General features: G+C 41.2%; 1 protein-coding gene across 2 annotated transcripts in view; it reads left to right on the plus strand.

The window, feature by feature from the left end:
- The window catches only part of LRRC49 (leucine rich repeat containing 49), a 129,388-nt gene that overhangs the window by 73,445 nt on the left and 31,258 nt on the right, over window positions 1-24,685 (plus strand). For both annotated transcript variants that reach the window (XM_014557004.2, XM_006182010.3), the window contains 5 exons: window positions 184-350; window positions 9,131-9,368; window positions 10,562-10,747; window positions 13,611-13,720; window positions 20,689-20,842. In XM_014557004.2, the coding sequence (XP_014412490.2) occupies window positions 184-350; window positions 9,131-9,368; window positions 10,562-10,747; window positions 13,611-13,720; window positions 20,689-20,842 (855 nt within the window). The remainder of the gene's footprint in view (window positions 1-183; window positions 351-9,130; window positions 9,369-10,561; window positions 10,748-13,610; window positions 13,721-20,688; window positions 20,843-24,685) is intronic.

Here is a 24,685-nt window from a genome sequence, read left to right on the forward strand (position 1 = left end):
TTGGATGCACAGGGTAAATACAGGGCACTTACGCTGTGTTTTAGAACATGTATCTGGTAGCTACCTTTAAGTAATAGACTCCTTTTAAAGGTGTGAGAAGTAGTGCAAACAGTATGCTCCTTGGATACTCTCTGCTACAAGAATTGCATTCTGTAATTCTTGTCATGATGGACTTTTTCGCAGGAGAAGAAGAGGTTAACCATTAACAACGTTGCCCGAAGGTGGGACCTGCAGCAACATCGAATAAGCAATATTGCTGCGGATCAAGACGGAAGAGACTCGGACTCCCCTTCTCAGGACCCCTGCCAGAACGCCGGGAGCACCGTCTCTGCATTTCAGGAGGAAACAGGGTATGCGGTGGTGTTCTTTCCAGATACTAGTATCTTTGAAGAACTGACTTTGGAGCAAAATGGGGAAACGTTTTACATGTAATTATTTTAAGATTGTCTTCTTAAGAAAACCTACTGAAATTAGCAGTTTAAATTTAAAAGTGAAGATGGAGATATTGAAAATACAAGCTGACCCCTAATTTAAAAATCCTCCAGTAGTTCCCCATTTTTCATAGGCAGGAACTTGAGGTTGCTTAGTGTAGCCGGGGGGCCCTCACCCACCTCCCCTGTTCTATCCCATACTGTCGGCCGCTGGATTCTCTGAGCTCAGTGAGCTCTCTCCCGCCTCAGAGCCCTTCTCCCGGAAACAGGGAAACAGCCGTGTCCTCCCCGACACCACGTCCCTGCCCTGCTTCCCTCCCCTTCCCCGGCTAACTGCATCTCAGCCTGGAGCTCTCAAATTTAAGCCTCACGTCCCCTGAAAAGCCGTTCCTGATGACTTCCTGGTGACAAGACTACATCAGATGCCTTCTTTCTCTCTCAGGACCCTGCACTCCCCCTTCTTAGCGGTTACCAGGGCCATAATTAAACACCTAGCGGGTACAGCTGTTTGACATCTCTCTTGCCCATTAGAACGCAAGCTTCTCAAGGAAAAGGATCCTGCCTGTGTTGACCTCTGTTGTTTCCTCAGCAGCTAGCACAAATCCTTACTCCTTAACCGGCGGTGTTAAGCAATTTGGCATAAGAACTAAATGATGGCTCTATAACATCTGTCTATTCCAGTAGCTCACGTCCTCTTTCTTCTATGACACGTGTCACGTTAAACGCATCCCTTGGTTCATGAGCAGATCTGAGGACACTTCCTAGACGTCACGTGTATGTCTTCCTCTCCAGAAGGCGTGCTGGAGTCAGGCCAATGAGAGGAATAGAAAACAGATACAGCTTTATAGTTTGCTTATAATTATACACAGAATTTTAAAATAAAGCCTAACAATCCGGGACGGAATGCACTTCAGTTTTGTTTCATTTGGGGAAGCACAGTTATCCAATGACCTAATCAAATTCTGAAACACATTTCAAACTAAATATAATACAGCTTTTATTTCAAGTATTTAGCCAGTGTTCTTTAAGCTTTCTATATACAAAGAATGTAATAAAGAAAGTAATTTGAGTCATTAGAGTATTTTGGGAGTTTACTTGAGTTACAGAGTTTGACATATATTTTAAAGACAAATAAAAATTTTTAGTTGCAGGATTAATTTTTATCAATTAGTGTACCTCCGTCAGCTCACCTGGGTTTCCACATGTAGAGTTTCTCGCCTCTTTCAGCGAGAAAAATAAGGCAACAAGAATAAGGATTCTAATTAAGTGATTATTTATATAACAAGTGTGTCATTTCTGTTGCCCTGGAGCTTTGTTTAATATTATTCAGATGTCAAAATTGATTTTACTTGGGGAGAACTATAATACTTCATAGAATTAAAACTATACCATTGGGCTTTCGATTTATGAAATACTACACAAGTCCATTCTATTTCTGATTTCTCTCTTTTTAAAAAATATGTTTTCTATCATCCTTAAGGTTTCCTAGTTCCAGGTTTACCCAAATGATCTTATAAATTTTATTCTAAAATTTTACTAAGATTTTAAAAACTATTCGTACAATATGTCAAACTTAGTTTTGAATATGGTGTCGGTGAGAGTCTAACCTGCTTTTATTTCAGGTGACCGGTCAGGTTGCCAGTAGCGTTCCTCAGTTGCGTTGTCCTCTTTGTTACCGAGATTGCCGTTTTCACTTTATCCGTTCCCATAAGTATCTGGGTGTATTTCTGGATTTTCTATTCCATTTCACTAATCTGCTGATCTGTTTTCATGCCAATACCAGACTATTTTGATTATCGTAGTTTTATAGTTAAGTTTTAATGTCTAGTAGGGAACTAGCTTTTACTATTCTTTTCAGAGTTTCAATTCTCACGTACTTGTTCCTCTGTATAAACTTTAAAATAATTTCATTCAAATGGAAATGTTCAGAGACTTATTTAAATGGCATTTAAGTTGTTTATTTCAGAGGGATCGACATTCTTAAGATAATAACTCATCATTTTAAAAATCATGGTACATCCATTTTTTCAGGTCTTGTTTGTATTGTAGAGGGCTAACTGGAGAAGTGTTGAAATACTGAAGGAAAATTCTGGGGAGCTAAAGGTGGTTACAGACCATGAAACTGTAGCAACTGTAGTCTGAGCTGTTGAGTGTGTATTCCAGGGGCACAGGGTGGCGAGGTTTATCAGTAGAGACACTAAATGCCTTATAAAGAAAAAAGAGATAAAGGATCAAAGATAAGAAATAAAAAATTCAAGTATAATGACAAAAGAAAGAGGTGATGGGTCATATGGTTTAGGCTAGGTTTTTAAAGAATTAAAAAACAGAAGGTTGCCAATGGATTGGGTGAAATTTTAGTATTTCTGGGACAGAAGTCTAGATGAAATTAAAGATGAGAAGTATATAAAATAAGAGGGTTAATAGTGAGCTGGAATAATGGGAACTTGCGGCCAGATTAAGTTTTTGAAGTTGAAGATTTTAGAGGTGGGCCGAGTCTAAGTCGTGGCAGCGTAAGAGCGGTGCGGAGGCCACGCTGGCCCTGGGAGCGGGCTGTTGGAGACGGGACGTGAGGGTTGTCAGGGGAGAGGAGATCGGCTGAAACTAGCGCTGCAGACAGTGAAGTTCCTGACGGCTGAGCTGGGCGTGGAACCAGGGACAAGTTGTCCGGCCGTGACCAGCCCCGTCTCCTTCCAGTCTCAGCCACGCATCCCAAGCTCTTGTCACGGGGACGCTTGCTGCTTAAGTTGTGCTCGTGCTGGTCACAGCAGTCACTGCGGGGGCTTCTCCGAGTTCTTTTCCCCCAGTGTAGTCTCATTGTTTTCTCTCGGCCCAGTGTTTACAGTTCATCGTGTTACATCGTATTGCTAGTAGCCTTTGCTTTTCACTTGCATTGTGCATCTCTCATACTCTCGAGTATTTCCATCTTCTCAACCTCTAGACGGTAGATTCCTCAGATTTGGGTCCTTTTCCCACTGAACTGCAGTGCCTCTCTGCCTGTTTTATTGGCAGGGGGAGAAGGAGGTGGTAGGGTCCTTTTGCAGATCTTCAGTTAATGCCCCACCCTGTGTTGGTCCCACTTCTCACTCCCGTCTTCCATCATGTCTCTGTTCTTTTCTTTCCCAACTTCTGCCGGGCAGCTTGGCTACCACCTTTGTTCTTGTCTCCAGTGTGTCTTCAGACCTACAGCCTCCTTTGTCCTGCTTCCTCACTCAAATATTTTCACTTTCTGCCTTCTAGAAATTTGCTGAAACTTCTCACTGAAGTTGTCCCCTTCCCTCTGTACTTGCTGCTGCCATGGGTTTGCACCACTTCAGTTACTTTGTTAGGGTCTTTCAGGGAGAAGTTTCACACACACATGTGAAGCTCGGTCTGTCTGCTCTTTTATCTGAAAGCACAGAGTGAAACATTTTAAATATTAGAAGTTGTATTACTACATTCTCTGTAAGTCTTTAAAAATGTAATTTAATTTCATCCTTCAGGAATGATAGAAGCCTGGCTCTTTCTGAAAGTTGAAAGCTAGTCAGAGGGCCACAAAGTCTCTTCCTTAGGGGTCCAATTTGTTTTTTAATGCTACATAAGATTTCCCATTTTTAACAATCCCATTTATGGTCTTTAGTGTTTTGTAATGCCAAAAAAGTGGCTAATTCTTGTGTTACAATGTCTATGACCTTTGACTTATGAGTGTGTAACTGAATGCCTGGAAATAAGTATCCATGAAAAAATTACAGGCACATAAAGGGGAGAAATTCTGCAAAACTTGGGCATATCCCATTAATGACTTCACTGTTCACTGTACTTGGGGCAGCTCTGCAGTAAAATGACGTGTCGCAGGTTTCTGTCCCCTGCCAGAAACGGGAAGGTACTTGCCGTAATGTTTTCTTTGCTTACATTGGACGCATGCAGTGAAGCTGGTTTATTTTTGGCCATTTCCTGTCTATGAACACTGGGGTATTTTAGCCAACACTACCATAATGAAATACAATGTATAAAATAAATTTCCACACCTGTGAGTGTCGTAATAGAAATTCATAAAGTACGTCGCTGTACGAATCAGCACCACTTGCTCGTTGGGAAAAGAATCTTCCGAAATGTTCTCAGTCTTTCTGTCCTAGCCTGTAACGGACCTATGATCCTCGGAAATACTGTCCTTCTTCCATTTAGGCATCGAAGAGTGTATTTTCCATTTAACCTGGCGTTCAGGGACCGTTGCTTTATTGCATTAAGTTAATCGCCCTGTCTCTTCTTAGAGTCCTCTGCTAATCAAGAAGGCAGAGAACATTTTTCTGATTTATTCTTATGTAAAGATTGAGTTGGATAAATGAAATTTGGACTTGGAATTAACTACTAAAGATCTTGAAGAGAATTTCTATTTGATGGCAGGCTGCCTACAGTTATGTAAATAATATGAGTTGGGAAATATACGTGGGTGTGCACTGGGCTTCATGGGAAAACAGAGTTTAAAGCATTGATCCTCCATAGAGGAATACCACGTTCCTTAGAGCGTACATTTACACGAGACAGGGGTAGGAGCTGGACCAGGAGACCCAGGCACCTCCTCTGAACCCCTGGCTCCTCCCTCTCCTTCATTCCCCACGGTCACTAAGTCCTACTTTTATGGTCAATTAAATACCTGGTGTATTTGTGTTCTCCTCATTTGCTGGTACACATCCCTGAAGTGTACTGAACTGAGTGTGAGATCCGGTTTAGAGTATTATTTCTAGTCTTCATAACAGCTCTGAAAAAACAGGTGTTACAGTCACCATTTTACACACGAGGAAACTGAAACTACAAAGAAATTAAATCATTTGCCCCCAAAGTCCTCTGTTTATTAATGGCAGATGTGGGATTTGAACTAAGCTCTGTCTGATTTTCTTGCCATTTGTTCATTCATCTGCCGCCTTTTTTGTAACGGTCTTACACGGTCTGGGTGACGCTGCTGCCTGGTCTTCCTACTAATCTCCCCCAACCCAGCCTCTCCCTGCTCCACCCTCCACAAAGGTGACCAGCACACCTGTCTTTAGTGGGTCCTTGAGGGCAGAGAACACATCTTATTTATCAACGTGCATGACACATTGGACGTGCTTTCAAACTTGCATTGAATACGGTCCTAATTCTTTTTTATTTAAAAGTCTCCTTCTGCTTCTCAACCTTACAGGATAAAATCTGCCTTTTCAGCTTCATCTTCAGCTGCTACCCGCCATGTGTTTTAGTGCTGCAGTCCTGTTCCTCAGTGCTCCAGCCGTGTTGGAAGTGTCCTTAACTGAATATGTTATATATGATTAGGCTCCTGTGCCTTTCTTCATTATATTTTTTACCTTAAGTGTGCTTCCTTCTTCTCCTGCTTTTTTTAAATGGAAGTGTAGTCAGTTTACGATGTTGTGTTAATTTCTGGTGTACAGTCTAGTTATTCACATAAATGTATTCCTTGTCATACTCTTCTTCATTACAGGCCATTGCAAGGTATTGAGTACAGCTCCCTGTGCTCTGCCGTAGGGCTGCCTCCTACTTCTGATGACATTCTACTGTTCATCCTTCAGGGGCCAGTTCAGATACTACCTCCCTTTGAAACCTGACTTCTCCCCACCCCAAGAAGACTTGGTCATTCCTTCCTCTGCATTTCCATAGCATATTGTTTATTCATTGTATGACAGTAAGCATCTTATATTAGAGTTAATGTATGTATTTATCTTGCTTTCCACTCTCCATCCAGGTTGGGAGCCCTTCAGGGACAAAGCAGTATGACTTTATCTTTCTATCCCCAATGCCTGCCCCAATGCCTGACACGTAACAAACTCCCCAGATTAATGTTTGTTTAATGAGGTTGAAATCATTTCAGTTTAGGAATTATATCCCATGCGTTTATTAATTTAACTTCAGAGTATGATTAGAGTAGTTATATTTCTGGGACCATAGCCCAGAATAAAAGTGAAGAAATTTTTGATACATCCAAGAACTTGCACCTGACGTCTATGTCGATTGTCCTTATCGATACAGGCGCGCTGGTTACCTGCGGCGGAGTTCTTAGGACAGTGCCCTGTGTACAGTGGGCTTTCAGCAAGTGTTCGGTGCATAAATGAGTGAATGAACAAACGCAGTAATACGGTGCGTGTTTGACTAAAGAGCTGCGGATGCATCTCCCAGCCGCACGAGGAAAACGCGAAGGAGGAGCCCCAGCGTGTCAACGTAGCGAGGAGACCACCGGGCGACTTCCTGTGGAAGTCAGAGCACACCTTCCCTGAGGGGCAGGCTCCTCTGCTCCAGACTGGCCCGAGCTTGAGGCTGCCCTCGGCCCTCAGTCAGAAAACACCTGAGATGGGTTTCGTCTTGTACGGCTGTTTGACGGGTGCTTTGTTTCCTCTTGAGGAGGGCGGACCTGTCCGCCGCCCGGCAGCTTGCCCTTTGTCTTTGCTGAGTGTCCATGCGGGGTCTGTGCGAGTTGGAAGCCACTTCCGCTTTGCGTTGTAACTGTGTTACTGTTGCTGAGGCTAGGTTCGCTTATTATTTCACTTACTTTCCTGACCATTTGCTTAACAAACCTTTAAACAAAATAAATAATCCTTTTGTATGATAAACATTTTATTTTGTAGTTTATAGTCTTAAACTTTTCATCACATAGAAAAGGTAAACAAGATGCTTCCAAAGGTAGGATTTAAAACAACACGACTTCCCAGAGGATTTATTCGTGTTTTTGGTACATTGCTCTGATTCCCCATCATTTTTATGTTAAAACAAACTTCTTTTGCTGGGAGCCATGACATCCGGCGTCACTGCATCACCTGGCTGACTGTTCTTGCCTTGACTTTACTTCTTTATTATTGTCTCTGCCTCACCTGCAAAACCTTCTTATTAACCTTTATTCTGTGTCTGTATCACTGATTCTGCCCCTTTGCTGAAACCAGAGTTTATGGTTGGAACACCTTTCTTAAGATTCCGTGGAGACTCATAAGAAACTTCAGTAACTGTCTCATTTCATTAATTCATTGAAGAGACGTTTACTGAGCACAGCCTGTGCCACCAGCTGTGCCAGACGAAGGCTGAGCCCTCAAGGAGCCAGTGTTTAGGGAGAGAGGCAGGTGACGAGGGCCTGCGGCGCAGCGTGGGGAGGGCTATGCTAGTGGCGTGTATGCTTTTCATCAAGGCTTCTTTATTTCAGTGGCACTGGAATGCAACTCCCGTCCTTCACCCTAGCCTGCACAGCTCACAGCGTGCAATATAAAGAACTCCTAATTCTCATCTCGATTCTCATCTCAGCTCTTACCTTTATAGGACTGTCATCTCTGATTACTCACACACCACTGCTCGCTGAATGTGTGGTGACTGTCGGTGATGATCATTGTCTTGGGCACTACTCTGGCAGGCACCAAGCCTGTCTGTATTTTTTCGGTTGCGTATTCACTTAAGAGTGGATTGATGTTATCACCCAGCTTCTTACTGTGTAGACAGATGTGTCACATGTTAACTGGTGCCATTGAAGTAAGTACGTGAAGTCTAGTAAAGCATGATAAACCCACAGGGTGGAGGATTGTCAGTCTTTCCTGCCACATCAGCATCATAAAACTTTTGAAGATCTGTCATAATGCAGTCAATTACATTGTGAAAAGCTCATTACTAGGTTCCAGAGCCTCCAAAGATGAAAAAATACAGGGATTAAGCCCGAGGGACTTAGTATCTGACAGAGGAGGCAAAACTGTAAACATGTCATTACGCCTGAGTACGAGGAGTGATGCATTTGAGGAGTTACAACATTCCATAGGAGCATGAAGGAGGGCAAAGCACTGACACAGCTGGGAGCAAATGCATACTGTCTGAAAGCAAAATCCCAGAACAAGCAAAAACCGAGCGTTGTTTGAGTTTTGAGATTGGATAGAACAAATACTTATGTCTCTATCCTCCAAGCAGAAAATCTGAGTTGGATCGAGCTTGCTCTTCTTCAGAGAGCCATCTCTCAGGTGCCTTGTACGGAAAATGTGGCTCTGCTTTGAAAACAGCAACGTACTCGACAGTTTGTGAAGCGAGTTTGTGTATCTTTTGTATGGAGTAAATGCGGGTGGTTCTCATCGTTTCTTATTTCAGAACGGGGAGGAAATCTTCTAGATTTTACTGCCTGTAACTGTAGTGTTTATACACTTGTAAAATTTCAAACAACGCTGAGATACTGAAAAATAGAAAAGTCAAAGTTACCCCTTAATCCAGCTTCTGGGAGGGAAACTGTTGCTTCCAGTTACTATATGAATTCCCAAGTGTTTTACAAACGTAGTTTTACATTACATGGTTCTTGCTATAGAAATATTTTATTTTATAAAATCCAGGCTTTTTTTTTTTCCAGCCAGACAGTGGAATATTCTATAGATTAAGAAAAACTGTTTGTTTCAACATGAAAAGGTATCCATGATATACGAAATGGATTGTTTAAAAACTAAATAGAGTATCAGGTATTTTTCATTGCTGTGAATAATTTGGGTTTCATAGTGGTGTTTTTTTGTTCACATGCACTTCTTTTTGAATTAAAATTTGTGACTAGAAGACAAAACTTGCAGATGCTCTATGGAAAATGAATCTTTGGTGCTCTGGGTTTAGTTATTGAAACTGAAAAACAAATGACTGTAAAATTTCAAATACCTTTTCAACAGGTCTTTATAATCTCTTCCTTACTTTGCATCATGAGACTTTCGTTTAAAAGTGTGTATTGGGTTTCCCAGGTCTCTGGACTCAGGGCTCACCAGTGCTTTGCAGGGCCTGTCGGTCACGGACACACACCTCGTGGAGGTGGACGGGGACACGCTGTCCCTGTACGGCTCAGGGGCGCTGGAGTGTCTGGATCGGAACTGGAGCGTGCAGACAGCGGGAATGGTGACAACGGTGTCCTTCACTTTCATAGAATTTGATGAAATCGTCCAAGTGCTCCCCAAATTAAAGCTGAAGTTTCCTAATTCCCTGGTAAACACTTCCTTTTAGTATGTATTTGAATTGCTCTCGGTCATGACTTGTGTGTTCAGGCCAAAGAACTGTTTTCAGCTTTATTGACATAGTTTCTGTCTGGCAGGGAGACTAACTTCTTGTGTTGGTTTTCTGAACCTGGGATTTAAACTAAGATTCGTACATAGCCTTATAGTCTTCTGCTAATGGAAATGATTTCTCTAGAAAATGCTTCTTTATGGAGTATAAAGGGCTAGTATAATTTTTCTCAAATTATATATTTCAACTTTGTAAAGCATTCAACAGGACCTCTCTTAACTCTATATTATATATTCATCTATTATACCTGGCATTAATGGGACATTCATATTTACTTATAATGTTACAGTAGTCCCCTAGTAACATTTAAAATAATTTTAATAGCTCATTAAAATTGCTTTGAGATACTGCTTTTTTCAATTATGGTATTATCATGTTATTTATTGGTATGCATTTGCAGAAGCTGTGATTTCCATAATGAGTTCTCTCTTGAGTTTTTAGTATCATTGTTTATCTCTGATAGACAGTGATTTCCCTCACCTGCTCTTTTATAGTGTTTTTTTTTTCTTTTGTTATCCTTCCCAAAGAAGATAGAAGTAGAGACAGTATGTTTAGAAAAATTTATCCAGATTCACAGATGGAACACTTAGCATTTCAGTTTTAGCGATTTTATTTTCTGGTAGCCAGTTTACGTAGCCTCCATAGTAACTACCAAGGTAAAGGTAGTAATAGGTAACTAGTTCTCCTCAGAAGCACTCTGAGCCCTGTATTCATACAGTTCTGAAAATTTCATTTCTAATCTTTCCTTTGTAGATTTAATCTCAGTGTAAAGCATGTAAAATGACTGTAATGCCTCAAAGAGTTTGAATTATTGTATATTTATATAATTTTTAAGAATCTTAGTTTGTTAATAATTAGAGGGATATCCTTTGCAGAAGGGAAGTCACTTTGAGTCCAACACAGGAGGGATTACTGCATTTCATCAATAATGATACGTTAGATGGATTAAAGTTGTGTAGCTTAGCACATTCAATGGGTTTAATTGTAATTAAAACCACATTAGCTAAGCCTGAAGTTTCAGATTTATTTGGGGAACGATCAGTGAAGCTCTAATGTTAATAGTTTAAGATGGTAAAACTCAGTGTTCAGCTCTGTTTTGTGTTCTATTATTACAGCACCTTAAGTTCAAGGAGACAAACCTTGTAATGCTGCAGCAGTTTAATGCCCTGGCGCAACTCCGTCGCGTCGACCAGTTGACAGTTGATCCTCAAGGAAATCCAGTTGTCAATTTTATCCTCTGGAAATACTATGTCCTGTTCAGGCTGAGCCATTTTAGTATGCAGAAAATAAATGGAACAGAGGTAAGCTAACCACTAAGTCAACTCTAGAATTAAAATGTTCCGTTTTAGGGGAAATAGTCATAAAAGTGGTCAGGAATTTATGTAACCATGATAGAACTTTTGAGAAATAATTTAAAATGTCAAAAAGCTAAAAATGTATCCAAAAACTTTTTAGGCACCAGACAGATTTCAAAAATGAAATAGTCACCAGGTCGTGGTGAATGGTAAATTCTTTTTGTATTGTTTGTAACTATTCAGAGAAGCAAAGTGTTGGTAGGATGGTAGTTTAAAATAATAAAAAAATAGAACACTTCTGTAAGTGATGGGATCTTTGTGCTTCTCAAAGTGCGGTGCAGACTGGCACGCGAGAGGCGCGGGGAAGGGACACTGAGTGTCGGGTAATGAGGGTTGTGGTGGAGGAGGGAAGAATCACATGGGGAAAGAGAACATCCACAGGAAAGGAGGGTGATTTTGTTTTAAAAAAGAAAAGATGAGAAGGAGAAATAAGCAAAGAGGAATGACAGAAGAAGAGGAAGTAAAGACACGTGGAAAAGAAATGACACAACTGTAAAGAAACATTTCGACTGCTTTGTTACTAGCTTGCAAAGCTGCTTGTGGCGTATCTGCACTGTGTAAGTCTGGCCTGGAGCCTGGAAACTGGAAAACTATTAGTGAAGAGTTATTTTTCAGATTGATTCTGCTGAGCGTGTCGCAGGGGTAATGCCCCAGCTAGCCAAAGATCATGTTCTCTCTAAACATCACTCTGAAAGAAGAGGCAAACTGTGCCTTTCCCTCTACTGTGGAATTCCCAAACTGAATTTAAACAATCCTCCAAAAAAATCTTTAATATACTAACGTATTATTGTGATGATCTCTTAAAATTCAAGCCTCCTTGTTGTAAGATGAACTGTAATCAACTTTGCTAGCATGGTGGTAATAGCAACTGTATTTCCCTGCAGCTGATACACTGCGAGTAACTCTGACCTGAAACTCCAAAAATCCAGCATACCGTTAGGCTGGCGGTCTCTGGTCTCAGTGCACCAGAGCCTTGTGAAATTTACGTCAGCCGTGGGGGGCCTGTGACCACAGTGTCAGCCATCCGTTGACGATACAGGCAAACCTGGAATCTCCTGATGACTAATCTCTCAACTGGTTCTCAAGAGACTGGGTTCAGTTTCGTGTCCTCTTGTGTCCCCTCTTGGCACTTCCCCAGAGAGGCTGTGAGTCACTGGTCAGGTCTAACAGTTAGTTCCAAAGTTTGCAAAGCCAGCCTGGACTGAACGGAGAGTGGTGGTTTTGCCTACAGGTGGGTCATCCTCCCTCATTCATGGCCAACCGCTATCTCAGTTAACCCCAAATAGTGGATTTATCCGAAGGTCAGCCACTAGTAGAGGTGTACTAAGTATTACAGGACCTTGAAACAGGAAGGAGCAGAACAACGTAATTATGTGAAGTAGAGAAGGGCGGAAAAGAGCCAGTATGATTTATTCTGATTTAAAGTTCTGAAAATGTCAATGCCAGGGATACTTGACCCTTTACTAAAAGACCTAAAATAAAACTGCTTATCCCATCCTTCACGATATATAATAGTGTGACACTGTGCTTCTACTTCTCTTTGTGTAGGAGAGAATGGTATTGCTTGAGGTAGAATTAAGCTGAATTATGAGCACTAGGGAGAAAAGACGGAGCAGTGGCCTGCGCTGGCCACTAGGTGACTATCTTAGACCAAACAACCTAGTTGTCAGCTGAAGGAAGGACTCCAGGGAGCCGCAGCCTCGTTAACTATGAAGGTCTAGAGAAGGGGAGAGAGTGAGCCAGTCTGTCCGGCTCCATGTGTGCAAGGTGCTCCTGAGTTACAGGTTTGTCTTCCAGAAATGCTCATAAAGTGTGCTACAGCTAGCGTTAAGAATATTGTTTAGGGGGAGGGCACAGCTCAGTGGTAGAGCGCCTGCTTAGCATGCATGAGGTCCTGGGTTCAATCCCCAGCACCTCCATTCAAACAAATAAATAATTACCTCCCCCTAAAAAAATAATTTTTAAAAAAAGATGTATTTTTTTTTTTTTAAAGACCTCAGATGTGACAATGCCAGGGTTTCTCAGCCTCAGCTCTGTTGACAGTTTGGGCCAGAGAATTCTTTGCTCTAGGACCCCTCCAGCAGTTGTGATAACCACAAATGTCTCCAGACATCGCTGAATGTTCCCCCGGTTGGGAACCAGTGAATTACACAGACAAACTAATAGTATTTAAAACGCAGGCAACCTTACTTTATATTAAAAATATGCCCAGATACTAGTACAAGCCCTGCTTTTAGCAGCTTTTGGTTAACAGAGGAATGAGCCCCCACAAGGACAGATTATTCCTCGTGGGGAGAAAGGTGGGCGTGACTTTAGAATGAATAGGAGTGTCCTTCCTGCTCCAGCGCTCATGCCCTCAGGCAGGGACAGAATTGTCCTTTTAGAGCAAGGTGTAAACACCTTGGCTTACCTTGGGCACATTATGAAAGTTAAGCAATTCCATTGATACTTGAGAACTTTTCCCCCTAAATCGTTCTACTCTAAGAAGCCATAGGATTTCTGGAAAAAAAAATTCATTAAGAATTTAAGGTATCTGAAGTAGAATTCTCACAAAACACGGCTTCTAAGTCAGAGTTAACTCGGCACCTCCCAGCCATCCTGCGTCACCTCAAGCCACATCTGTACGTCTTCGTTCTACTCAAGCTCGGGGAGAGAAAAACCCACAAGAATTCTCCTCTCACAGCCCAGGGAATGCACTTTCCTGGACTTAAAGACGATACTTAAAATGGACATTTCTTTGAAATTACGTTTGTTGTATCAAGCTAAAAGACAGTGTCACTCTTGACCCCTCTCCACTGTATCTCTTCAGGTGACGCAAAACGATATGATCATGGCTGAAAGGCTCTTTGGAATCCTAGCACACGTAGCATCTTCTGAGTTACCGCCGTACCGTCTGATTTCAGTTCTGGGTGATGCCAGGTAACCTTTAATTTCTGTGGTTTTTACAGAAGTGTTGTTGCACCAGAAAAAGGAATACATCCCACACACCTCTCATTTGTGCCATTTATGCCTCCCACAAGCACTTTTTCTAAATTTGTTTTCTGTCTGGCCCTCTCCAAAGTGTTGGAGATAAAACGATGAAAAAGGTAAAGTTCTTGCTCTTGTGTGGCTTATAAGCTAATAAGTTAAAGATGTGTAGCGCTTTGGATGCTGTAAGAGAGGGCTGTAGGGGCACAGGAGAGACTAACTGCATTTTGGAAGAACATCGGGGAAGGCTTCACAAGGGAGGTGACGTTTTTCCAGTTCGTCAGGAATGAACAGCTTTTCAGTTGGAGGGTGTAAGGGAAGGAGATCTGCAAAAGCACAAGGAATTGTAAATAATTTAGTATAATTGGAGCATAGGATGATTGCGAATTGTGATAGGAAATGAAACTAGAAAGATTGATTGTGATCTGATTTTGAAGAGCCTGGAAATCCATGAAAACCAAAAATGAATGCATTGTTTTGTAATTAAGCACAATCATCTGATTGGATTCATGTTTTAGAAAGGCTGCCATTTGGAAGACAGAGATGGAAGGAACGGAAACCAATCTAGAATCTAGTCTGTAGTCCAGGAGGGAGATTATGAGGGTCTGAACTAAGACAGTAAGAATCGAGAAGACGATGGCTTGAGAGATACGTAGAAGTGGATGGGGAGCAGTCTCTGGACTGGGCCTGGAGAGGGTCCCGGAATGATACCTCTGAACCGGTCCTCCAAGGGAACTGCTGCCTTTGCTTTAATCTGGGCAGCTGGGTGATCCGGAGACAAGTCCCTAGAAGTCAAGTACAAGTGCCTTTAAACTTAAAAAGTTGTTTGATTTCAAAGTTATAGACATGAAAATTTTTAAAGAACAAGATAACTTTGGGAAAAGACAAAACGTCTGAAGCTGCGCAGCATCAGAAGCAGAGTTCTCATGGCCTGTTCCTGGCGGTGCTGGTGCAACTCAGCTTTTCTCACAACAGTCTAGTAATACCTAACATATGTTACATGTACGTGCCCTCTGACTTAGTAATTTCAATTTTGGGAATAGTCTACAGATAATGGTAGTTATAAATATATGAGCACAAATACATGTGTCCAAGGATTTTCATTGCAGACAGTGCTTGTGATAGCAAGAATATGAAAACTCTTTACATGTCCGTTAATTAAGGACCAGTTACTTGCAGTTCTAAAAATGATTAGATATTAAAGTAGTCTTCAAGATGTCTTAGAACGTAAGACTACAAGGTACAGAATAATTGTGCAGCGTGCTGCAGTTTGTAAGAAAGAGGGCATATATTTCAGAGATTTCCTTGTGTAATTTAAAAATGTTTAATTTTTGAAAACTCATTGTCTCTAGAGCCGAGAGCACCAGGGTTCCAGAGCGTGTAGAAGTTTGCTTTTTACTGTATGTCTGTTTGCACTGTTTTAATTATCTTTTTGGTTTTTGTTCTGTTTGTGTGTGTGTGTGTGTTCTTTTTGTTACAGTTATTGTATTCCTTTTTTAAAAAAGGATTTTAAAAATACTGTTAACTTTTTAGGGTTGAAGAATAAAATAAAACCAAAGTCATAAGTCACTGTCAATGAATTTGACAACAAGAACTCTGTCAGAACCTGTGGGATGTGGCTAAAACTAGACAGAGAGGAAATTATATCTTTACTATACTTAATAGAAAACAAGAAAGATTAGAAATTGATGAGTGAGGTTTTTAATTCAGGAAGCTAGAAAATCACCATAGTAAAATAAAGTGGAGGAAAGAAATTCATAAATGTAACAGCAACTTATAAAGAAATAAGAAATTGAAAAAAGAGTAGTTGACCAGAGAAAGCAAAACCTGACTCTTTATGAAGACCGTTTTCTAAGGGAGCCTACGAGCTCAGCTATTAAACTTCAAAAAAAAATGAATTAGACTATACAGAAAGGCCAGATAGTACCTCAATATGCAAAAATAATTACAATTTATTCTTTACAATAATGAAACTATTGGATGTAGTACTGGAAAAAAGTATCTCATTTATAGGGGCAATAAAACTGTAAACCACCAGGAAATCCGCCTGACACAAAGTAACTGTGAAGTAATGAAATTAAGGGTGAAAAAGGAACCTAAAATGTGGAGAGATGCATATTCTTAATGAATTTCAAGACTTACTATTGTAAAGATGCAAATTTATTCAAATTAAGTCTCAATTTTACTGAATTCCCAATCAAACATCCCAGTGTGATTTCTCAGTAAACTAAACAAGATGAATTTGTATTTTGGGAAGGTATTCATCATTCCAAGTTTTAAAAAATATTCTACTGTACTTTTTAATACTTCTGGAAGGTCTGACACATTTAGCTCACAAAAATTTAACAGTTGTATATGATAAAAGACATCATAAAATCAAGACATGAGCAGACAGAGAGAATACGTTTGCAACATATTTAACAATCCTACACATTTAGTAAGAAAAAGACAGTTGACATGATAGGAAGAAAAGGCAAAGCTTATAAACAGAGAATTCACTAGAAGAAATACAAATGGCCAAATAACGTAAGATCAAACTCACTTGTAATCAGAGAAATAAAGTTAAACTAAAATAATTAGATGTCACTTTTGCCAGTGAGATTGATTTAAAATTTTAAACCAATAATGTCAAGGGTTTTATACTATTCAGGGAAATTCATTCTGCACTGTTGGTGGAGTATAGCTTGATGCAGACTTTTTGGACAAGGTGGTTTGGCAATATTCTGAGCACAGAAGGTCTAGTGGTAGGAATATATCCTACTGTAACGCACTCATATGGACACAAGAGACTTATGTACAAAGCTGCCAATTCTTTATTGTTTATAGTAGCCCAACTTTGGAAAGTAACTAAACACACCTTCTCTCTGGAGGAAGTTACTCTCATCCTATCTCAAATAATCCCCCTGCATAATTTTTAAGGACAATGACCAGCGCACAATGAAAAAAAAAAATTAATAGCCAAACACACAAAGAAATAAGGCACCATGTGTAAAAACTAGCAGAAAAAAGTAGGCCACAGAAACAGACCCACAGATACTTTAGATTTGGCATTTTAACTCATAGATTATAAACTGATTCTGCCTAGTATGTTACACAGTATAAAAGATAAGATCGAAAATATCTGGAGAAAATAGGAAAATTTTAAAAAGTGATCCAGCAGATTTGAAAGGAAACCAAAGGAATTTCTATAAATGAAAAATACAATAAGCTAAATTAAAACTTAATTAATTAAGAGATTTAACAGCTAATTAGATACAGTTGAAGAGAGAATCAGTAAACTGGGAAATGGGCTAGAGGAGATTTTGTAGAATGCCGCACAAAGAGAAAAGAACAACATATAAAATGGTTAAGAAATTTGAAGGTGGAACGACTTTGAAGATTTAACCTATGTTTGGCATTTGAAAAAGACACCATAGAGAGCATGGAGCAGAGATAATGGCAAAGAACTTTTCAGAACTGATGAAATGCACTAATCTGCACATTAAATAAACTCAACCACGCCAAATTTGATAAATTAGAAGAAGCCTGCACCTCGTCACAGCAGTGAAGCTGCAGAGCACCAGTTGTAAAGTGACACTGTTTCCAACAACCGGGAAACAAGAGGTCGTCTTCAAAGGCACGCATGAACGCTGACTTCACAGCAGCAGCCGCAAAGCCCAAGGACAGGGCGAGGAGAGTGTTCCAGGTCCTGAAGGAAGTTACTTGCCATGTTGGAATTCTATACACAGCAAAAAGTATTTTAAGAATGAGGTGAAATAAAGACATTTTAAAACAAAATAATAAAAAAAAAACTAAGAAATTTCCTGTCAGTTTTTTTTCACTAAAAGAAACGATAAAGCCTGTAATTAAGGCAGAAACTGATGCCAGACCGACTTTCCGAGGTGCACGAGGAGCTGAAGAGCAGGAAGGTGCTGCATTTGTGGGTGAAGCGAAGTGAATACCGACTGTATTCAACAACAGTAATGATGTGCTGTGGGGTTTGAAAATGCAGAACTAAAATATGCTACAACAGCAGTAGATATAGTTCTCCGTGTCCTTGTATTATCCAGGATGAAGATATAATCATTAAGTTTACATATTAGTAAATTAAAGCTACATATTGTGATTTCTTTGGTAACCAAAAAATAAAAAAGTATATAGCTTCTGAACTGGTAAGGGTAGGGCAGGGGTGAGGAATAGGGGGAAGGACAAAAAGGAAAAGAATCAGAACATTTGGGTCAGATAGAAAGAAAAGAAAATGTTAGATTTAACCTAATTACTAGCATATCAGCAGTTACACTCGCACCAAAACTCGGCGGCTTGAGCACTTGGCCCGCTGAGTCTACAGGTCAGCTTGGCGGCTCTGCCCCCCGCAGCTGGGTCCTCGTGCGTCTGCAGTCACCGGGGAGCTGGGTAGGCGGCTCTGCAGCCCCCTCACTTTTAGGGGGGTTGAGAGGTTGGTTGTAAGCTGGGCTACGAAGACTTCATTTAGGACCACTCATCTCTGCTCCACGTGGTCTCCTATACCAGACGTCTCCCTGGGCGTGTTGCCACGGCAGAGGCAGGGCTTGAAAAGAGAGCAGGAACATGCAGGTCCTCTTAAGACCCAGGCTAAGAGCCGGAACACCGCCATTTCCCACACTCCACTCGTCACAGCAAGTCACGAGGCAAGACCGCAGGGGCTCAGAGGCAGATGTACCTAGCTGTGAAATCACATGGTAAAGGGCGTGGGTTCAGGGGAGCCATTATGACCATCAATGTCATAAATTTGCCTCAGTGCTAAAATGCAAATGTACTCTAATTGTTCCGGTTGAAAGCCAAAGATTGTCAGACTAAATCTTTAAAAAAAAAGAAGTTCAATTATATGTTGTCTAAAAGAGACACATCTGAAACATACGGTTACATAAAGTTTGAAAGTGAAAAAGTGGGAAAAGATAAACAATATCAATAACCAAGATAAAAACAGAGCAGCCATTGAGGGCTAACAGACCGCGGCTGAAAGCAGTGCGAGGAGCAGGAGGAGTATCGCAAAGTGAAACTAGGTCTGCTCGCCAGAAACAAAGCGTCAATTTGCGGATTTAATTTGTATGCACCTGTAAGCTTAGCCTTAAAACTTATAAACCAAAAAATGACACTGCTCCTATACCTCTGAGTAATTAATAGAAAAAGGATGTAAAATGCTTGAACAACATGATTAACAAATTTGACTTAGACATTTAGAGAACACTGCCTCCAACAACTGCACAACGTAAGGCTTTTCAGGAAGACAAGGGATATTTATAATAATTGGCCAGATACCATCGAGAAAGCAAATGTCAGCGGATGCCAGAGGATTTACATGAACCATGTTCTCTGTTCACAATGCAGTTAAGCTTTAACTCAATTACAAATGTTAACCAGGAAATCCCCATATATTTGGAAATTAAGAAACACGTTTCTAAATTACCCAGAGGTTAAAGACAGTTTTACAATGGAAATTTGAAACTACCTTGAACCGAAATATAATAAAAATACCACATTTCAAAACTTGTAGGATCAAGTTACAATGGTGCAAAATGGAGATATTTTAACCTATCTCAGTGCGTACATTACTACAGATAAAGGCTGAAAGTGAGTGAGCTAAACGTTTATCTAAGGAAGTTGGAAAAACAACAGCAAAATAATCCCGAAGAAAGTTAAAGAAAAGAAATAATGACATTAAAAGCATAATTAATTGAAAAATTGATTATTTGAAAAGACAAGAGTGATGGAAAATATGTATATTGCTTTTGCAATTAAAAACCAGTAAAATAAGTGCAGATAAATATATTATGCATTTTTTTCTTAATGATAGTGAGGAAATTACGCTACCTAAATATCCAATAAACGGGCTAATGAGTTAAATTGATCTACATCACAATTGAATTGTATTTTATTTATTAAAATATTAATTTTCATGACATATAAATGCTTATATAGCATTAAGTGAAAACAGCACACAAAATTGGATGTTTAATATGATCTTAACTTTTTACAGAAATTCATAGAAAAAGTCTGCAAAGAAATATGTCTAATGTGAACAATGTTACTGATTTCTGTAGATTTATAAGCTATAGATTTATAGGTGATTTTATTCTATTTCTTTATACTTTTCAAAATGTGTCCTGCTTATTATTTCTAAAATGGTTGTGTTAACACTCCTCACCTGGAGAAAGGAAGACATTTGGAAAAAGATACATTCCTTTTCTGCTCCCAGTCTTCAATTCCCAGATTCACAGTAAAGCAGTGGTGTCCCTTCCCCCAGAGACTCCTGGGTGGTGGGAACCAGAAAGCAGGCTGAGTCACAGTCCTCTGCAGTTCTGGGCCTGGGTCTGCAGGTGACCCTGGGAGCGCGGCTTGCGCTCTTCACAGTCAAACGAGGCTTCCTGTTCCATTATTTACCGCCCGCTAGGATCCTGCCCTCATGTGCTAACAGTTGTAGGTTTGGGGTTTTCTCCTGTTTTTACCTAAGCTTAAACCAGTGCTGCATTTCATTTTCTAGTTATTGGTAATACTGCTGAGCCACATAATGGAATTATGAACTACTTGTGTGATTTGTCAGATGTGTAACTAACATGTGATTTATGGGATATAAAGACTTTGAAAGTTTGGTCTGCTGCGTGTTTAACTGGGCCGTTTTGCACTCTGTGATTGTGTAAGTTTCGTCTTGGTTGGGATAGCTTTTCCACTTTTGAAATGCTTGAGCCATGTTTATGTTGATGATTGGTACTTAGGAAACAAAAAGAACTTGAGCTGTGTAGTTTGACCAGTGGAAAGGCTGGGGTGGTGAACTGATTTCAAACAAATAAGCTCATAAAACAGACATTCAGAAAAGCCTGCGCTGTCCTCTAAAGGCAACAAGCATGGGCACATTTTCATAAATTGGACAAGGAGCTCTGCATCCCTTTACTGTCTTTCTACAGAAAGAAGCAATTCCAGTGTCTTCTGGAAACCAAAGGAAGAAAACCTGGTATTGTCAGTGAAGAAAACGACAACAGCAAGAGACTCGCAGGAGAAAACACAAACCGGGCCGCGTTGCACTACACCACGCGGGACCTCTACCATGAAAAGCTGGAGGTGAGCAGCTGCTGTCCGGGAGCCTCAAACCTGGGTGTGTCCCAGAGGGCTTGGGCCCTGGCAGGTGTGTGTTTCTCCCTTAACCAGTTAAGATAACGTACTTTTTTGTTCTGGAATGTTCGCCAGCCTTATACATAAAGCTGGGGATGGCAGGCACCAAGGCATTAGAAGAAGCAGAGCCCATGGTTTCAACACATGTAGGCAGAAAAAAGACGTTCCGGAGAAAAGGGCACTGAAAGCCTAGAGCAAAGGAGGACCGAGGGCTCCAAGCTCTCCGAGCGCAGGGCCCCGGCGCAGGCTGGCTCGGAGCGTGCCTCTCGCCTCACCCGGCGGGCAGCGGACGCGGCGGGCCCTCCGTGCCCGTCCTCTTTGCCCAGGTCCTAGGGCTCCGCTCACCGTGTCCGCCTCCTCCACCGCTGACTTCTGTGTTCTTAGCACATCGTGTTCACCTGCTCCCACTGCAGCTATTTAGACAAAAAGGCTGGAACCAATGATTTCTTTCCCCACATGTGTAGAGGTTTCTTGAGGGAGTGCTAGGTCGGGGTGCCCAGGAGCCATGGAGGACGAAGCCAGGCAGTGCCTCCTCCACGGAAGTCAGGGAGAGCCGGAGACGCAAGTCGTCCAAACAGCAATAGAGTGTGAAGATTCTACAAGAGATTCTGAGAGACTGAAGGGTGTGTGTGTGTGTGTGTGTGTGTGTGTGGAAATGGCGAAACATTTTTCAGATGCTTTGTAACAGCTGTGAGATCCTCTGTTCACACCACGCTGCAGCTGCAAGCTCAGCACATCAAAAGAAAGCAAACAGCAGAGCGGCTGCTGCTGGGGGAGAAGGGGATTCAGAACTTCCCTCTGCTGGACCTTCTGTCCTGTTGCTTTCCACCTACTTCACCCCCAATCCTGGTCATCTCTTTGGAACCCATAGGGCTCTTAAGGATTACAGCTCAAAAAGCACTTGAGAATTCAATGTGGCAGTATTTTTATAGCATTCTGGAAGATGTTCCGATTCTGCTTTAAATTTGTCTAGTGTAAAAAAGGTTACTGCTTCATGAGGTAGCTGTGTATCTCTGAACAACTCCAGCAGTGAAGAGATTCTTGCCCATATTAAGCTGAAATCTGCCTCCTAATAACTTTCAATTAGCGAGCCTAGTGTTGCCTTATTTAGAAAAGAGAACAAGTGTCTTTTTTATGAAGACTCTTCAAATCCTTGAAGTCAATTCCTGGAAGTCCCCTCTACAGTCGTACTTGTGTTGAGCCCCTACCGCATAGTGCGTGGGCTGTGAGAAGGCGCTGTCCTGTCCCCGTGGAGCGCCTTCCGGCGGGGGAGACGGGCATATACAGGGACAGTTGTAAATCACAGTGTCAGCACAGCAGGGGAGCGGCAGCTCATCCAGGTCAGGTGAGGCTTTCTAGAGAAGAGCTTCCTGGAATCTTAAAGGATAAAATGTAGCCACGTGACAAAGGAAAGGGGGCAGATTCACCTCACAGAGGTTGGGGTAGATGGTGTTAAAAGGTGAGACTGGAAAGGTAGGAAGAGGGCTGTGAGAAAGGGACTGGACTCAGTCCTCTGGCCGGCCGGGCCTCCTGGTGCCGCCAGGAGAGGAACACGAAAGCCAGGCTGGCCAGGCGGCAAGTCCTTGTCTTCCTGACGGCGGTTGGCTCCAGGAGTCAGCAATTAATGCTGGTTTAATCAAAGACGTTTAGAAAAATACCAAAGAGCTGCTTGCAAAAACAGGACCCGTTTCATAGAGAAACCTACCAACTCTTTAAGGAACAGAAAATTACAGTGATTTTTTTTCATTGTTCAAGAGTATTGGAAAAAAAGGAAAACGTTTTCATTTTTTTTAAGTCAGACAGTGTAACATTGAATCCAGACCTTCCAGGATTGCACAGAAAAAGAAAAGCCAGATCAGATACCTAAGAATACTGATGATGTAAAAATCCTTCTGAAATGATACCAAGCAGAATGCAGCAGAACATTAAATGAGTAATGAAATGTTACAGCCCAGTGTGGTGTATTCTGGGAACGTGAGAAAGAGTCAATATTAGTAAATTAATAGCTCTAAGGTGAATATGTCTGATTATTTCTATAGACATTCAAAAGGCATCTCACGCAATTCAACACCCACCCCTAATTTTCTTTTAGCTCCATAGTAGAATCATAGAAATGAATAGTAAGCATCATGCTTAATGGGGAGATATTAGCATCAATAGCAGGCGGAATTCTGACTAAGATGGCTTTGATCCCACCCCCTGAGGTCCTCTGGCATAATCCTAGTGACACTTCTGTGTGATTCCTTCCCCTAAGTGCAGGTAAAACCTGTGACTTGCTTCTAACCGATGGAATATGGTAAGGGTAGGGGATGTTTGCAGATATAACTGAAGTCTCTAACCAGTTGTCTTTGAATTAATGGAAAGGGAGGTTATCTCAGGTGAGCCTGACCTAACAGGCAAGTCCTTTAAAAGAGGATTCAGGCTTTCTCTGAGATTCTCCTGCTGGTCTTGAAGAAGTAAGCCACCGTATTTTGACAGGGTCATATGGCAAGGGGCTTCCAGAAGCATCTGGGAGCTGAGAGCAGCCCCCTGCTGGCAGCCTGCAAGAAAATGGGGCTTCAGAACTGAATTGTGCCAGCAGCCACTTGAGTTCAGGAGAGGACCTCAAGTTTCAGGAAGGAACACACCCTGGCCAGCACCGTGACGGTAGCCTTGTGACTTCTTGAGCACAGCACTCAGCGAAGCCGTGTCTGGGACTCTTAGCACGTGGAAGCCGTGACGCAGTAGAAAGTAGTGTAAGCCACTGAGTTAGAGGCAGTTCTTTTGCCCGGCAGTCGAGCACTGATGCGTCACTGAAGCCAGCCTCAAGACAAGGGCATCCGGTGTCGCTGTTACGATTTATCAGCACGGACAGTGAGCTTGGGCAAGAGAAGGAAATCCGTGGTGACTGGAAAGAGAGGGAGTAAGCTTACTATTTGCAGACAGTGTTGCTGGGTACCAGGACATCCCAAGAGAATTAACTGAGAAACTGTCAAAGCTGTAAGAAAATTCAGTAATGGAATAGAAATCAGCAGTTTCCATTTGAGAAGAAAACATAATGGACAGAAGACCCAGCTCACAGCAGCAACACAGAAAGGTAAAATATCTAGCAGTGAGTTAATTAACAAGTGTACAAAATCTGTACGAAGTAAACTTTGAAACATTGGTGAATCACACGGAAGATTTATACAGATGGAAAAACCTACCATGTTTTGGATAAGAAGGACCTAATTCAAAATGTCAGTTTTCCTTAAATTAACTTAAAAATCTAATATGATCCCAATAAAAATATCAAAAACTTTTTACTGAATTTGACCCTATAGAACATGTGGAAAAATAAACATAAATAGCCACGAGAGCTCTGAAACAGAAAAACAATGAGAAGACTGACACCACCGGTCTCACAGGACAGAATGGAAAACTCAAATACGCACCCGAATACAAAAGAGAGTTTGTTTTATGATAGAGAATAATCTCTCCCAAGTCAGGTGGACTACAGAAATAGTGGCTTGGGAATGTGAGGGAACTGAGAAAAAAAGCTGGGTTGAGACGTTTTACCTTACATCAGCATAAATTCCAAATGAGTCAGAGAGATTAAAATTTATAATGAAAGCATAAAAATTCTATAGAACCCATTGATAATTGATGTGTGACACTGGGATGAGAAAGACCTTCAGGGGGAGAAAATAAGCCATGACGAAAAACAAACTGAAAAAATAGCTTGCAATTAACTCCCTAAATTACCGAGAGATTTTAGAAATCAGTAAGAAAAGGGACCAACGACGCAATGTAAGTTGTGTTACCTGTTCAAAA

Source organism: Camelus ferus, chromosome 27 (genome assembly GCF_009834535.1).
Source record: "Camelus ferus isolate YT-003-E chromosome 27, BCGSAC_Cfer_1.0, whole genome shotgun sequence".
NCBI lineage: Eukaryota > Metazoa > Chordata > Mammalia > Artiodactyla > Camelidae > Camelus > Camelus ferus.